This window comes from Panthera leo, chromosome B3, assembly GCF_018350215.1.
Source record: "Panthera leo isolate Ple1 chromosome B3, P.leo_Ple1_pat1.1, whole genome shotgun sequence".
Taxonomy (NCBI): Eukaryota; Metazoa; Chordata; class Mammalia; order Carnivora; family Felidae; genus Panthera; species Panthera leo.
Window position 1 is genome coordinate 31,559,281 of NC_056684.1, and position 13,416 is coordinate 31,572,696.

Sequence of the window (13,416 nt, forward strand, 5' to 3'; positions counted from 1 at the left end):
CATAAGCACGGGGACCATACTTACTCGGCAGGAGCTCAAAAAAGCCTTGCTAAATGGAGGCAGTCCCCTGGCCCCGTGCCTGCCAGGACACTGATGCGGAACCACTGGAGATGGTCCTGGTGGTCAGGCAATACCTAGGGTTTCCTGCCAAGCCAGAAACAGGCTGAGAGTGAGCACTCTGGAGAATGGATAAGCAGTAAAGGGCAGAAGGTTCAGGAAAACCCAGGGATCCAGAGCAGCCGGTCCTTTCTACTCTCAAGACTCTCACCGCTCCCTCATCCCGATCACTGCCCACTGGGAGGGTCACTGAAAGCATCTGAGAGACCTGCTTGTGTGAAGAGGTAGAGGTTTATTGAAATATAAACATTCGAGAACATGTAAGATAGAAAATAACCACAACATATACAGACACTTGCTGCAAGAGGACGTCTGAGGTATTTATCCACTGCCTAGGCTATCCATGTGCTAGCACATTTTCCTGGTCAGAGTACACAGATGGGGAGGGGAGGGAGGGGTGGGGACGAAGCAGCCCCGGCCCACCGCCTGCCCTGTGGCCTTCAGGACTGCACCTTCAGGGAAAGCTTCTCTTGCCCAGGGCCCTGCTCCTGGGGCACCTGCTGGCATCCCTGACTCTTGGGCTTCCGGGCTGAGACCCTGCTGTTGTCCTCGAGGGCAGCAAGGGTTTGCTGAGAGGGCAAAGCTGGCTGGGCAAGCTGCCTGGGGAAGGGGAGAGGATCCAATGACCAGAAAGCCACAGTGCACTGTCCCTGTGTCCTCCGGCTAGAAGAGTCCATCCTTCGTGACCAAACCCCTGAGAAAGACACACTGGCCAAATGTTGCGACACTTTCAAGTGGGCCCAGCGCCAGCCAACCAGGCCCTTCCTGGCACCGGATCCCAGACACTCTTCTCTGCCCACCTCCTGCGCTTACCTGGTGGGTAAGGCGGGAAGGCTCCTGAGGCCAGAAGAGGGTCAGACCCCGCTGGGTGGGGCTGTGTGTGTGTGTGTGTGTGTGTGTGTGTGTGTGTGAGTGAGCAAGTGTGTGGAAGGCTGGGGAGGGAGTGAGAAGATGCGTCCGGCAGAGTGCAGCTTACCAGGCTGAGGGAGCTGTTTTGTGCTCCACCTTTTGATTTCCCTTTCCTTTCACAGACAGGGCCGAATGCTAGCCGTGTGACAGCTCGTGCCAGCGTGGCCTGTCACCACCACAGCCCGATGACGTCACAGTGAGCGGTGTTCTGTGAGCTCTGCAGGGCGGACTCAACCAGAGATGAGCCTGGTGTGACAATCACCCCATCTTCCCAACATGGGAGCGGCCGGCTCCAGCCCAGAGGCCCAAGGGAGGACGGAGCTCACGGCATCCCCTTATCCCTGGGATGGCTCTACAAGGCCTCTACAAGGCCCAGGGCCTCCCCGGCCTGCCCCTGCCCTGAGGTGGCAATGCTGAGTGAAGGGGAGCCATTCTGTCCCCACCCTGGGGAGCTGGGGGTAGAGGTGTGGGACCAGCCCTGCTCTGGCAGCAAATGGGTCAGGAACCATCTTCAGAACCGTGTGGTTTCCGGACCTGACCTGCATGAGCAAGGGCCTCTCGCTTCACCGCCTCCCCGGCCACCGTGATCCCTGAGTCATCTGCCCTGCCTGCCTCCCCGCCTCGTCACTGGGGTCTTAGCGAAGGGCTGGAGGGGCTGGGGTACCAAAAGTTTGCTCGGCTTTAGGGGTGATCTGCTTTCATTTCTTTGGTGCTACAATAACAACAATAAAAATTAAAAACAAAAAAGTCAGCAAAACACATATAAAAAAGATATCAGAGATGCAAATACTTCCTGAAGAATCAAACATCAACAATTACAAATCTGAGGTATTTCAATGAACCTGACATCAGCAGGTTTGGGGATGTTGGGGCTGAGGTGACCCCATGAGAAGGGAGGGCCCGAGGGACAAGTGGGCTGTTCCTGGGAGAGGTGGCCAAAAGGGCGAGTGAGAGCGTGAGGTCTGGGAGGGCCAGAAAAGGGTCAGTGTGAAAGCGGGTGCCAGGGCCTGCCTGGGCAGCCCCCTGAGGCTCTGCCTCTCCCTCAGCAGGTACCCAGTAAGCTCTGGGGCCTGAGGACTGCCCTCGTGTGTCCTTTCTTGGGACCATTAAAAGAGGGACATGGGGCCCTGAGGATAGCTTCGAGACTTGAATATGAGGGACCCACACCCCTGGAACCAAACATGGTAGGTGAGGTGGGTAGGAGGGCCCCATCCCATGCTCAGCGGAGAAAGGCCATGAAGGCATTGTCTTGGCCCCTAGCAGCCCCAACATGGGAGTTAAAGACTGAAGGGCTGAGCAGGGGAAGAGGCCAGTGACCCCAGGGTCACGGCAGAAAGCAGGGGAAGGGAAATAAATTAAGGGGAAGGGCTCTGGAGGGCCTCCAGCCCTGTGCCGGCTTACAGATTGTCGATACACTGTGCCCGGGACGGGAGGTGGCCTGGGAACCCCGGAGGAAGCTGGCTGCCCACAGACCCCGCCCAGTTCTCCAGCACAATCCCTGATTGGACAACGCTGCCCTGTCCTGCCCCTGCAGCCTCTCCCTGTCCCCAGAGTACAGCAGGACCCGAACGGAGCCCGGACAGACGGACATGTCCAAACTCTCAACATCTGGCCACATGGTGTTTGACGTGGGCTCCGTGAGATGAGGTAAATTCTGTGCATCAACCTCCTTCACTCTCGACAGGAGAGCGGGGCACGGGGAGCTGGGTCCTGCCCCTCAGAGAGACCAGCTGGTGGAGGGCTCGGCGCTGGGGGTGCCCCGGGACGAGGTAGGACTGGCTGAGCAGTGAGAGCTGCCGCTGCCGCTGCCGCCCATGCTCTGGGCGGCAGACCCTGCGATGAGGTGGACCACGGGCTTCTGGGCAAACAGCACACCTGGGGGGGGAGGGGGGGAACGAGCGTGAACAAAGAGTCTCGGGCAGCTGCACTCTGTCCCCGCTACGGGTGCCCAGCCCTGTATAAGGCTCCGTTCCAGACACCGTGCTGGCCGCTGACCAGAGTCCTGAATACTGTCCGGCCTCAGGTGCTGACAGGCCGGCCAGGGGGCAGAAACGTAAACCGTGATTTTTGAGGAGATGTAACCAGTGCTCTGTGGGCACTGCTCCCTCCTCTAGGGGCTTGTGGGAACAAAGAGAAGGTGGTGGAAGGCAGGGGCAAGCTGGTCAGGAAAGGCTCGGGGGGAGAGCATGCCTGGGCTATCAGAAAGAGTGGCCAAAGGAAGAGCCGGAGTAGGGAGGTGGCAATGTGCTGGAGGCTGGCATGGCAGGTGAGGCTGGACAGATGGGAAGATGAGGGAAGGGAGGCCTGTGTGCCTCTTAGGAGGCAGGTTTTACCCTGCGTGGGTCGTGAAGGCCCTGGAGCTTTTAGGAAGGGGAGGGACACGATAAGATATGGGTTTTAAAATGCTCTCCACAGGGCTGGGAGGAACAGGGGCGACAGAGGCCCACAAGGAAAGAGGCCCAAACCAGGGCAGCGGGGCTGTGGGGTGGCAGAAAAGGGGAGAGAGCAGAGGAGCGGGGTCTGTCAGCTCTGGGGGTGAGGACAGAGGTGAGGGGCTCTTGGGAACGACTTCCCAGTTCCTGGCCTGTGCGACGTGCATGCCCACCAAGAAAGGGCACAGGTGGGACAAGGGTGATGCAGGTGAGGTCTGGGGTGCCTTCACCTCCCTTCTGACTGCTCCCCATGTTGTGAGGAGGCGTTATCTCCCACTTTCCAGACACTGATCTCGTCCTTCCCTGCTTTCTCCGTGGACCCCCCCCCCAGCCCCCAATCCTCTTAGACCGTCAAGCACCACCAGATGGCAAAGGGCACCTAGGCCCTGCCTGTTGTCTCGTCTGGTCTCCTTGAGAGGCCCCCATGTCAGGCTGAGACTTCTCAATGTGGCCTCCAAAGCACCAGTCATGTGGTGACCGGCAAGGTGATGTGGCATCGCTGCTTCTCCGTAGGCTGCTTCCAGGAACTCCGTCCCTTCCCTGGCTGCAACCCTGATGCTGGCAGCTGGTGGCCGGCAGAGCCAGAGCGTGAGGCCCACAGGGTGGCGCCGCCAGAACAGGAGCACCAGTTTGATGGAAGGTGTACCTTTAAAGCCCCTCCTCTGGACCCCTCGGGCTCTCTGGCCCCCACTCAGCAAGCCGTGCTTACTAGTAAGACTTGGGGCTTGTTCCCAAACTCACCCCTAAACCAAAGAAATGGGAGCGGGAAAAGGACTGGTTTCCAGCAATTGAAAAGACTTGGTAGAGATGCTAACCCAACTAGCCAACAAACTACTGCCCAAGTAGACAGCAATAACTTTAAAGGACTGGGTGGAATTGTAAAAACAGGCGGATTTCTGCTACACTCAGATTCCTTTGCCTGCGTGTCAGTCCTTGGTCCATTTTAAAGAAAGGGAATGACAGGCAATATTTAGAGAGAGTGGAGGTGAACCATTCCAAGGAGCCCTGTGCGCCACAGGTCCATGACAGCAAACGTGATGTTTAAGGCATGGGCATGGACAGGATTATGATGCTTCGCGCTTAAGTGAAGGGTGCAATTAGTGAGTCAACCGTTGGTCCAAAAGGGTTAGATGAAGGGTCTCCACCATTCTGTCGAAGGTGGTGGGAGGGATCCGTCATCCTGCTGGCAATCCTCAGCCTCTCCCAGTCTGGAAAAACCACTTAACCTTTGGAACCTCGAGACTACATACAAGAGAGCCACCCCTGGGAAGCTGTTCAGATGGGAGGGTGACAGGAGGGGCCCTGGCTGTGGGCCTCCCTCGGGGCTCCCAGAGCCTCACCTGCGTAGGTGGTGCCATCGATGTCCACGGACATGTTGATGCTCCCGATGCTGCCTGTGGCCAGGTTCAGCGCTGCGGCCGAGGCCTCTGTTCTGTCTTCTGCTAGGGACAAGGGAGACAGCGGGCCTGATTAGGACTTCCAACACTGCAGTGTCCTCTCCGAGGCTCTCCCACTCTCCCGGACTGACCAGAGCAGGCGAGGCCTCCCACTGTTCTAGAAAGTATCTGGATAACCTTCCCCTGAGCGTAAGGTCAGGCAGCAGGAGAACCCAGGCTTGCCAAGGTCCTATCGCTGGCTTCCTCTGTTCCCTGCTTAGCCACTCACTTCCCCCATTCCCTCTGTTCTCCCACGAAAGGGATCACAGGCTGCAAAGACTGACCTTGACTCACAGCTGTGCACCGCCACTTTCAGTGTTTCAGCAAATGCTAACTAAGCATCCACTATCCATCAGGCTGGGGAACCAGAGAGAAGCAAGCCCCAGTCCCTGCCTCTGAGGACTTGCCCTTAACCTCTTCTTGCCCTTAACCGGGCTGGGTGGTCCTCAGGTAGAGGGTCTACCTGCCCAGCATGTGGCCCGGCACCTGGCACCCATCTCCACCTGACCACCTGGGGTCTGTAGAAAACTATAGGCTCTGGCTCTGCCTCGTTCACCCTACACTCTGCCCTTTCATCACGCAGCCAGTACTTCTTCCGGGTGAGCTGCTTTGCTATTAGTGTCTGGCTTGTGCAGGTAACAGAGCAGAGCCCTGCCGTCTGGGCTGTCGCCCCCAGCGTCCTGCTCCTCACCTGGGGACAATGGGGCAGGGAGTGCTGCCCTCGAATGCACACAGCTCCCTTCACACCTGACTTCCCACCACATGCTGGCTGAAGTTTGTTCTGAGACAGAATCGGGGCAAGAATGGCCAAGAAAATGTGGGGGGTGGGGGGAGAAGAGAAAGGAACAAGGGGCATGGAGTGTGTGATTCAGGAGTCCAGAAGGTAGGGCACCTGAAAAATGAGGAAGGGAAGGGAAAGATGTCAATTATGCTGCCAAACTAGTATTTCCTCTTTCCTCTGTAAGGGTCACAGGCAGCCTGGGCCCTCCCGGAGGCTCCTGGAGGCTCAGAATGGAGATGCCATCTTCCGCCCAGATCTACATCCGGGGAGGTACCAGGGTGAAGGCTGAGCCCTTTAATTTAGACAGATCAAAAGGCTGGTGAGGAAGAGAAACACAGCAGCTGTGCCCGAAGGTCTCTGGCTCCTCCCCCTTGAACAAATGCTTTTCTTTTCTGACAGAGAACAGGGCACTGCCTGCGGCAGTTTTTAGTCAGCTTGGTGAAGGTAAAGCCCCGTGTGGCTTTCTGGCCTTGAGACCCTTCCGGGTACCCGGAGGGCAGAACCCGGAGGGGCCCCCACCCCAGTCCTGGGGCGTGGTGGGCCCGAGTGGAGCCGGGAGGAGGGCCCTCAGCAGGAGGGCAGGGAGTGGAGAGTGGAGTCGGAGGAGGCGCTCACCCCTGCCGTTGATCCTGATCTTCATGGGCAGCTGGCGCGCCATGCTCAACAGGCTGCGCTGGAAGGCCTGCTGCACCAGGCGCTGCTCCTCCTCCGACAGCCGGGAGGCCTTCTTCTCCGGGGGCTCCCCTGACTCCAGCCGCTCCCGCAGCTGCTCCAGCGCGGCCGTCCGGGGCCCGGCCTGCTGGCCTGCCAAGGTCACGGGCACAGCCAGGCGGTTTGGCACAGGCACCGTCGTCACTGGGACTCCATCACCTGGCAAAGGCACCAGAGCGGCACAGACCTCGCACCTGACGACGGGCTCTCCCACTCCCTCCCTGTCCCCCTCCTCCCCCCTCCCTGGCCCCTGCAGACCTTTCCTGAGAGTGGCTGCTGGGGATATCCGAGGGCTGCTGGCATTGGCGCCACTGCTGGAGCCCAGCCCGAGGATGGGGAAGCGGATCTTGGGTGGGGAGAGCAGGGCGGGGGCCCCGGCGGTGGCAGCAGTGGCAGCAGCAGGCGAGTAGCCAAAGAGGGAGGAGCTGTAGCTGGGCCGCCGGCCCTCCCGCCGGTTGCCGTCAATGGCTGCCTGGAGCTCGGCCGGGGAGCTCAAGGCTTTTTTCTCACACTCGTAGGCATAGAGATACTTCATGTACCTGGAGGAGAGGAAGCAAGCGAGGAGAATAATCCAAAACGGCTCCAGACGCCGCCCAGTGTAAGTTTCTGGGTCTCTGTGGGGCAGGCCTCTAGGACACAGGGTCACTTGGCAGAAGAGAAAGGTCCAGGGCCCGCCAGCTGCTACTCAACCCTGTCCTGATCTCTGCTCCACTCAGAGGCACCATTCTTTCAGGGAAATAAAGCATATCTCCACTCATGTTTCATGTGTGTTTTGGTGCTGTGTTAGTACCCTGGGAGAAAGGTTTTGCAATGTCTTCCTGGCTCCTGGGACGTCCTAACCATTCTGAGTCATGCTGCTCGGATAGGAGTGATTTGTCCCACTGTGCGTGGACCCGGAAGTGCTGTCTGTCCGTCCTTGCATCAGATGTCCCAAGAGCCTCAAGAGAAGGACCGCTGTACTGGTTACAGTGCTGTCCCCGACTCCTGCTGGAAGAGTTCCAAAGATAAAGCCCTCCCACTTCTCAACAAGGCTATGACGTACTGACTCACAGATGCTCATTCCATATTCTTTAGAGAGCAACATCCAGCATGCTCCAAAGAATCGATGCCCCTCAGGCTACTCTTGGTTCCCCTGCTCCTGTTACCCTCGGAATCAGTTCACATGGTTGCAAAAACGGGTCCCATATCCTGGTCCTCTGTGGCCGGGCGCGCAGAAGATCAGGTAGGAACGGCTAAGGCTTAGGGTGGGGGTGCGCGGGGGAGACGATGTCCCGGAAGGAGTGGATGCGGGGCCAGAAGCCCAGGGGTGAATCTCAGCTCAACTATGATCTCTGAGACTCAGTTTTTGTTTTCTGAAAAATGGCATAACACCTACTTCACGGAGTTAATGGTGAGGCCCGAAAGAAAGAGAATGGCAAAGTAGCCTAGGAACATACTTGGGAAATGGTGGCTCTCATCCTTACTTAGGTCTAGAGAGGGACTCCTCTCAGAAAGTTCCTGGCTGCGTTGGGAATTCCTCTCATCTTGCTCACTGTACAGTGGAATTTCCTTCCTTCCTTCCTCTCCTCTAGGTTAAAACATCCCTGTTCTCCAGCCTCAGCTTCCTTTCCCTAGGGCCCTGGCCACTCACTGGGTCCTCAGGGTAAAGGCGGCGCTGGTGATCGATGTGGGCAGGTTCAGGCCTTTGGTGATCTCCCGCCAGATTTTTTTGTTGATGATCTCCACCAGGCCCCCCTTCTCCGTCACCAGCTTATACAGCATATAAAGGTCCAGGATCTGCTTGGCCATGATGGGGATTCGGTTGATGGGAGTCCCTGTGATTGTCCAAATAGAGAAACAGAGAGTTGTGTTATCAAGCAGAGAAAGAAGACATATCCATGGGCCCACCTTTTGCTGAGTTAGAAATATGTTCACGAATCTGCTTTAATCTGACTCCAACTCCCAAAGCTGGAAGCTATCAGACAGACTAGCTGCCAGTTCTCCTTGGGATGAGCAGACAGGTCCATCTCACAGGCTTTGTGGTCTTGCTTAAGACATTAGTCTTTCTGGGTATGTTTTCCCTTTATTTTTATTTTTTTGGCTACCAAGATGAGTCCAGATTCTTTCCTAATGATGTGGCCACTCACATTCCTCTCGAGCCTTCAGAAGCCACTCGGCTGTCCCACCACCCACCTGCACAGCTCCCTGGGTGTCTTTTTCGTAGCTCTACATGCACTTTATAACAGTGTTTTCATTTGCATACTGCCTGCTTCCCCCTCTCCTGTGGCAGGATGGAGAAATGTTTTCTCTCCTGGGTCCCCACCAAGTCAAAGGAGCCGCTGGACACACAAGTCTCCAGGGGGATAAAAAGCCACTCAATGGTTCTCTCCCCACTAATCACTCCACCCCCTCCCTGGCCTCTGCAAGAGGGAGGGTCAGAGCAGCTTCCGCTACTGGCCCCGAAGGGAAGTGAGAGGAGCCAGGGACTTGATTAGGAAACCTGGCACCAGGCAGGAAGGCCCACTAATGAGCACCAGGGGACGGCAGGGAGGGCGGGGCTGGGGTCCTTTCACAGGCGGCTGGGATGCTCGTCAGGAGGCGTGATGGATGACTGTCATTTGGCAGCCTCAGGATTAATGATCTGGAGGTCAGAGGGGAGAATTCCGCAGGGAAGGGTCACCGTCCAGGGCAGGGTATGAGACTTGTTGCCTTTTGATGGCAAACTCCTTTTACTGTACACAGGCTGCTCTCCTCTGCCTTGGCCCCCTCCCACTGCCCCAGTCTTGCTGAGGTCTCACTGCCTGCCTGGTGGACGGTGAGCCAGCTTGGTTTTCGAGAAGTGCTGTTTATTTCAGCTCTTCCTGCTTCTTTCCCCTCAAGGAATGCCATTTTCTTCCTAGCCCTGGAACACTGGCCTCATCAACTCTTTTACAGGATAATGCAAGCTAGAGGCACGAAGAGCAAACAGCCTGAGCATGAACATGTATGTGGAGCTGGATGGCAGCACCAGGCCTCTTTTCTAAGTGTCGGGAGGGGGCAGGAGGTCTGGAAGAACTTTTGTCTTGATCAGCTGGTCCTTAGAGGGTCAAAACAAAAGGGGTCATAGTGTTAGATCCAAAGATTCACAGGTAAAATATGCAGAGGACTGTGGGTACACTGCCAAGACACACAGTTTGTGTTGGTTCACTTTTTCTCCCTGTGTTCTGGGCAGTGAACCTGATTCCGGACGTAAACACGAGAGCCTGGTATGGCAGAACTGGTCTCCTGGAAGGACAGGGCTAAGGTCCACGTCCTTCGGGAGGCCTGTCTGCCGAAGCACACTCATGGCCCAGGCGAGTTCACACCCTCATGGCATCGCCCAGACTCTGGAAGGACCACTCCCAAGGCCCCCTCGCATTTGCAGAAGCTTCCTGGACATCTTCACAGTGACCCGTTCCCTTCCAAGTCAGAATGTTCACACTGACATTACCCTTATCCCCAAGCCAGCCCGTCCTCTCCCATCACTTCCTTTTCCTTCCAGCACCACCATCATCCTCTGAGGTCTTGGGCAGCACCGGCTCCTCTTCTCTCCCCTATCGCCCCTCTTGAGGTTGTTAGGAGGCTCCCCTGATCCTTCCTTTGAGGCACTTCTCAAACGTATCTGCCTTCCCAGCCCACGGCGGCCTCTTTACCCATGCGTTCACCCTGAGCACGGCTGCCACCACAGCCCTGGCATCCTTGTTCAACACCTACAGACTCTTATGCCTGCCCATCCCGCCCCACAAGCCCAGTCTCATCACCTGGGGCCCCAACACCCCTTAAAAGGTTACCTACAAAGTATTTCAAGCATCCCAACAACTCACTCTCACTCACTAGCTGGGTCCCCTCATGACACTCCCCAAACCAGGCCCATTTCTCCTCCATGGTTTGTTTGGTGTTCTCCCTCATCAAGCCTAACATGACCTGCCTCTGCTCAAGTCCTCTCCATAGTGGCCTTCAGGAAGAATCTTCTAGCTATCCTAGTTCACAGGGATTTCTTCTCTCTCCGAATTCCTGTTATGACACCTACAAGTTCAGCGATACTTAGTCTCTGATCATTTTACCTATGTTCACTGGGTAGCCCAGGACGACTGTCAGCTCTGTGAAGGCAGAGACTGTTTCTCCTTCACCATCTCTTAAATGGTATAGTGTGTAATAAGTTAAACTACTGTGCAGGTTGGAAAAAAAAAAAATGCTCCTCAGAGTCATAGCTACTAGCTCTGGGTTACCCAACTTGGCATCTCAGATGCATTTCCGTAATGCTTGCAGTGCGCCCGCCAGACCTGTCACCAGCATCAAGTCAGGTGTCTGAGGCCGACAACCCTGAACAGAAGTCACTGTCTCCTCTCAGGTCCCAGCGGGCTCATTAGGGTCACGACCCTTAGTAAACAAACTGGGGGAATGGAAGCCCAGGGTTGTTAAGGTCTTTGCGTCCAGGTCCCACGAAAAGTGGACAGGCAGCAGAAGGATGGATGGAGAGTTGGGGGGGAGGTGGTTTTGAGAAGGTAAAGAGACCATGAACACGTTCAGTGGGGTCAAAGAGAAGGGGCAGCATGTGTTAAAGAGTGGAGGGCAGCCGGGTCTGGGCTATACACAGACGGGTGTGGCTGAGTGTGTAACCAACCACGAGGCAGGGCTTGCCCAGCTGATGGGAGTGCTGTCCTCCAACCGTCACAGATGGGAGCTATGTATCTGGTTTTCGAAATCCATTTGCAAATGGCCTTCATAATTTACACGATTTTCATTACAATCTCCGATGCTGGTAAATCTTCAAACGTAAACAGTGTATTGTACTTTTGGACACGGTCATTTATGGAGGCAAGCCAGGAGAATAGAAAGTGACCAAGCTGTTTATACTGATTTTGTTTGAAGATGAGGTGTAGCTATGAACCATGAAAGGTTCTCAGGTGTAGCTCACATGGCCTCTGGAGGCTATTCCCTAGTCATCACTGGACTGTCTAGCCATTTGACATGGCTTCTTTGAGAGACAACATTACAGATGTAGAAATTTCATGAAAAGTTAGCGTTTTGATAGTCACACAGAATGTGACTGCATGAGGCTGAGAACTGTTCAGGGCAGGGGAAACAGAGGTAGGTATAGGAGCTGAGGCGACAAGAAAGGGGCACAGTGGCACGTGAAGTCATAGGCCGTAAATCTAACCAAAAAGTGACCTCGTCCCAGCACCCCTGGGGAGAAAGCACAGGTCTGGGATACAGCTGGCACCCTGGTGCAGAGACGAGTGGGTAAGGGGGCAGGGTGCTATCTTCCCAGAGTCTGGCCCTCGGTGAAACTGCTGAAAATAGTTCCCAGGGTAGGAGGCACCCCGATACTGTCAGAAACAAAGCTGAGACTATTCTGAGTGCTAGATGTAGAGGACGGTACGGTTTTCTCACACTGTCCAGACAATCCATACACAAAACCTGCGCTGGCTTCAAGACAAACGACAGAAACAGGACCCTCAGACTGGTCTGTCTCTGCAGGCTGCCCTGTGCTTAACGGACCTGGCAGCCATCTCCCTTGCCTCAAGGAGACTCAGCTATGAAGAGAGATGGGGGAAGGCCTTGTAGTGGAGTTTACCTTCTGAACAAGAAAGAGGACCAATATATCATACTGGGGAGTGGGGACGAGGGACTGACATACTCGGGTCTCAGTGTCTCCATCTGTGAAATGAGGAATTTGGGCTAGATGCCTTTCAGTCCTATGAGTCTATGAATAAAAACTTAAAACAAAAATGGATAGTTGTGATTATTGCCGAAGGGAGGGTGAGTTGGTTTTAGGAGCTTGCCTGAATTATGGAATAATGTTGCCAAGTGACTTTAGGTGGATGGTTTAGGAACTTGTCCTATGGAGGCCCCTGTGTGGCTAAGGACCACGGCCATACGCTCTTCCCCCAGCCTTGCAGGGAAGAGGGGTGTCTCTGGCTTGCTCTCTGGGCTGGATTATATCTTCCTCTAAGGAGGCTCTTCACCTGGAAGGTAACAGATCTCTGTCCACAATAAGAGCAAAAACAACCTGCAGAGAACCAGGAAGGAGGCAAACGGCCTTTGCAAGAGCGCTTCGTGGGTCACTAGCGTTGGCCCTGCAGGAGGCTGAATCTCCACCCCCATCAGGCCTCCCAGAGGGGGCGTGAGCACCTGATGGGGGAGCCTGTGTACTGTCAGTCACTGCTATCAAAGCAGGAGCTAGGATTGAGGGTAATTAATCATGCTCCCTCTGACAGGAATCCAGGGCCTTATCTGTACCCCAAGAAATGCCGCTGGTCTCCAGTTCCCTCCTCAATAAAGGAGACTGACAGTTCCAACAAAGAGGGCCCTTATCAGATTTCAGCCAGGGAGCCTGAGGCAGCCCAAGGGACTAGGCAGAAAGGCTTTTATGAGGGCCAGGGACCCAGAGAGGCTGTGGGGCTCCTGGGGCTTTAACCCTTGGGTGGTGGGAACGCCGCTGGGGCACGGCACTAGCAAGGCCAAAGCTGTCATTGGTAACTTCCAGACACATGGAGCCAAAGAAAAGCTGCTCCCTGGTACTTCGCTCTCCTTCCTGCCACTCAAGACTGCAGAGATAGGGGGAAGGGGTAGGGGTGAGGGCGGAGGGAGGAGACAGCCTCCTTGGGCGCTGGAGACAAAGATGGGAGGTGGCACATCCACCCCACCACAGAAAATGGGCCTGTTCCAACGAAGACGAGACACAGTCAGGGGCGGGGACCCGAGACGGTCACATGGCTGCCTTCCCGCCCGCTGATCAGGGGTGAGGGCCCAGGACCCAGGACGTGGCCCTGCCAAGGACCCTCGCTGTTTTTTCCTGGCTTTGAAAATGATCATTAATCATTTCCACTGCCTGTCAAGAGAGCCGGGCGGTCGACTGGAGAGCCTAAAAGAATTAAGGCCCGTGTTAAGCGGGGGTGTGCACGGGCAGACGGACAGGCTTCCTGCCCATTCCTCTGCATATTCATTCCTTCTCTGGTCCTGCCGCCCAGGAACAGGCAAAGAAACGACGGGTGATTTTTCTCCCAACTTGTTTATGTAGAAAATACCT

General features: G+C 55.7%; 1 protein-coding gene and 2 long non-coding RNA genes across 10 annotated transcripts in view; 2 read left to right on the top strand and 1 right to left on the bottom strand.

The window, feature by feature from the left end:
• The window catches only part of ARID3B (AT-rich interaction domain 3B), a 60,553-nt gene that overhangs the window by 2,959 nt on the left and 44,178 nt on the right, over nt 1-13,416 (bottom strand). For 5 of the 7 annotated variants that reach the window (XM_042941413.1, XM_042941417.1, XM_042941414.1 and 2 more), the window contains exons 5-9: nt 8,017-8,200; nt 6,645-6,925; nt 6,291-6,545; nt 4,799-4,897; nt 330-2,901 (exon numbers count right to left, since the gene is read on the bottom strand). In XM_042941413.1, the coding sequence (XP_042797347.1) occupies nt 2,744-2,901; nt 4,799-4,897; nt 6,291-6,545; nt 6,645-6,925; nt 8,017-8,200 (977 nt within the window). In that variant the 3' untranslated portion in view covers nt 330-2,743. Of the gene's footprint in view, nt 1-329; nt 2,902-4,798; nt 4,898-6,290; nt 6,546-6,644; nt 6,926-8,016; nt 8,201-13,416 lie in introns of those variants that run through there. The other 2 variants (XR_006203435.1, XR_006203434.1) reach the window with 2 other exon arrangements.
• Nucleotides 2,123-4,056, top strand: LOC122221799. Of its 2 annotated transcripts, none has more exons than XR_006203441.1 (3): nt 2,123-2,210; nt 2,561-2,673; nt 3,972-4,056. It is a non-coding gene; the product is annotated as an uncharacterized LOC122221799 (long non-coding RNA). The 2 variants fall into 2 exon arrangements; XR_006203442.1 differs by lacking the exon at nt 3,972-4,056 and adding an exon at nt 3,790-3,962.
• Nucleotides 5,654-8,000, top strand: LOC122221800. Its single transcript, XR_006203443.1, has 3 exons — nt 5,654-6,028; nt 6,905-6,984; nt 7,461-8,000. It is a non-coding gene; the product is annotated as an uncharacterized LOC122221800 (long non-coding RNA).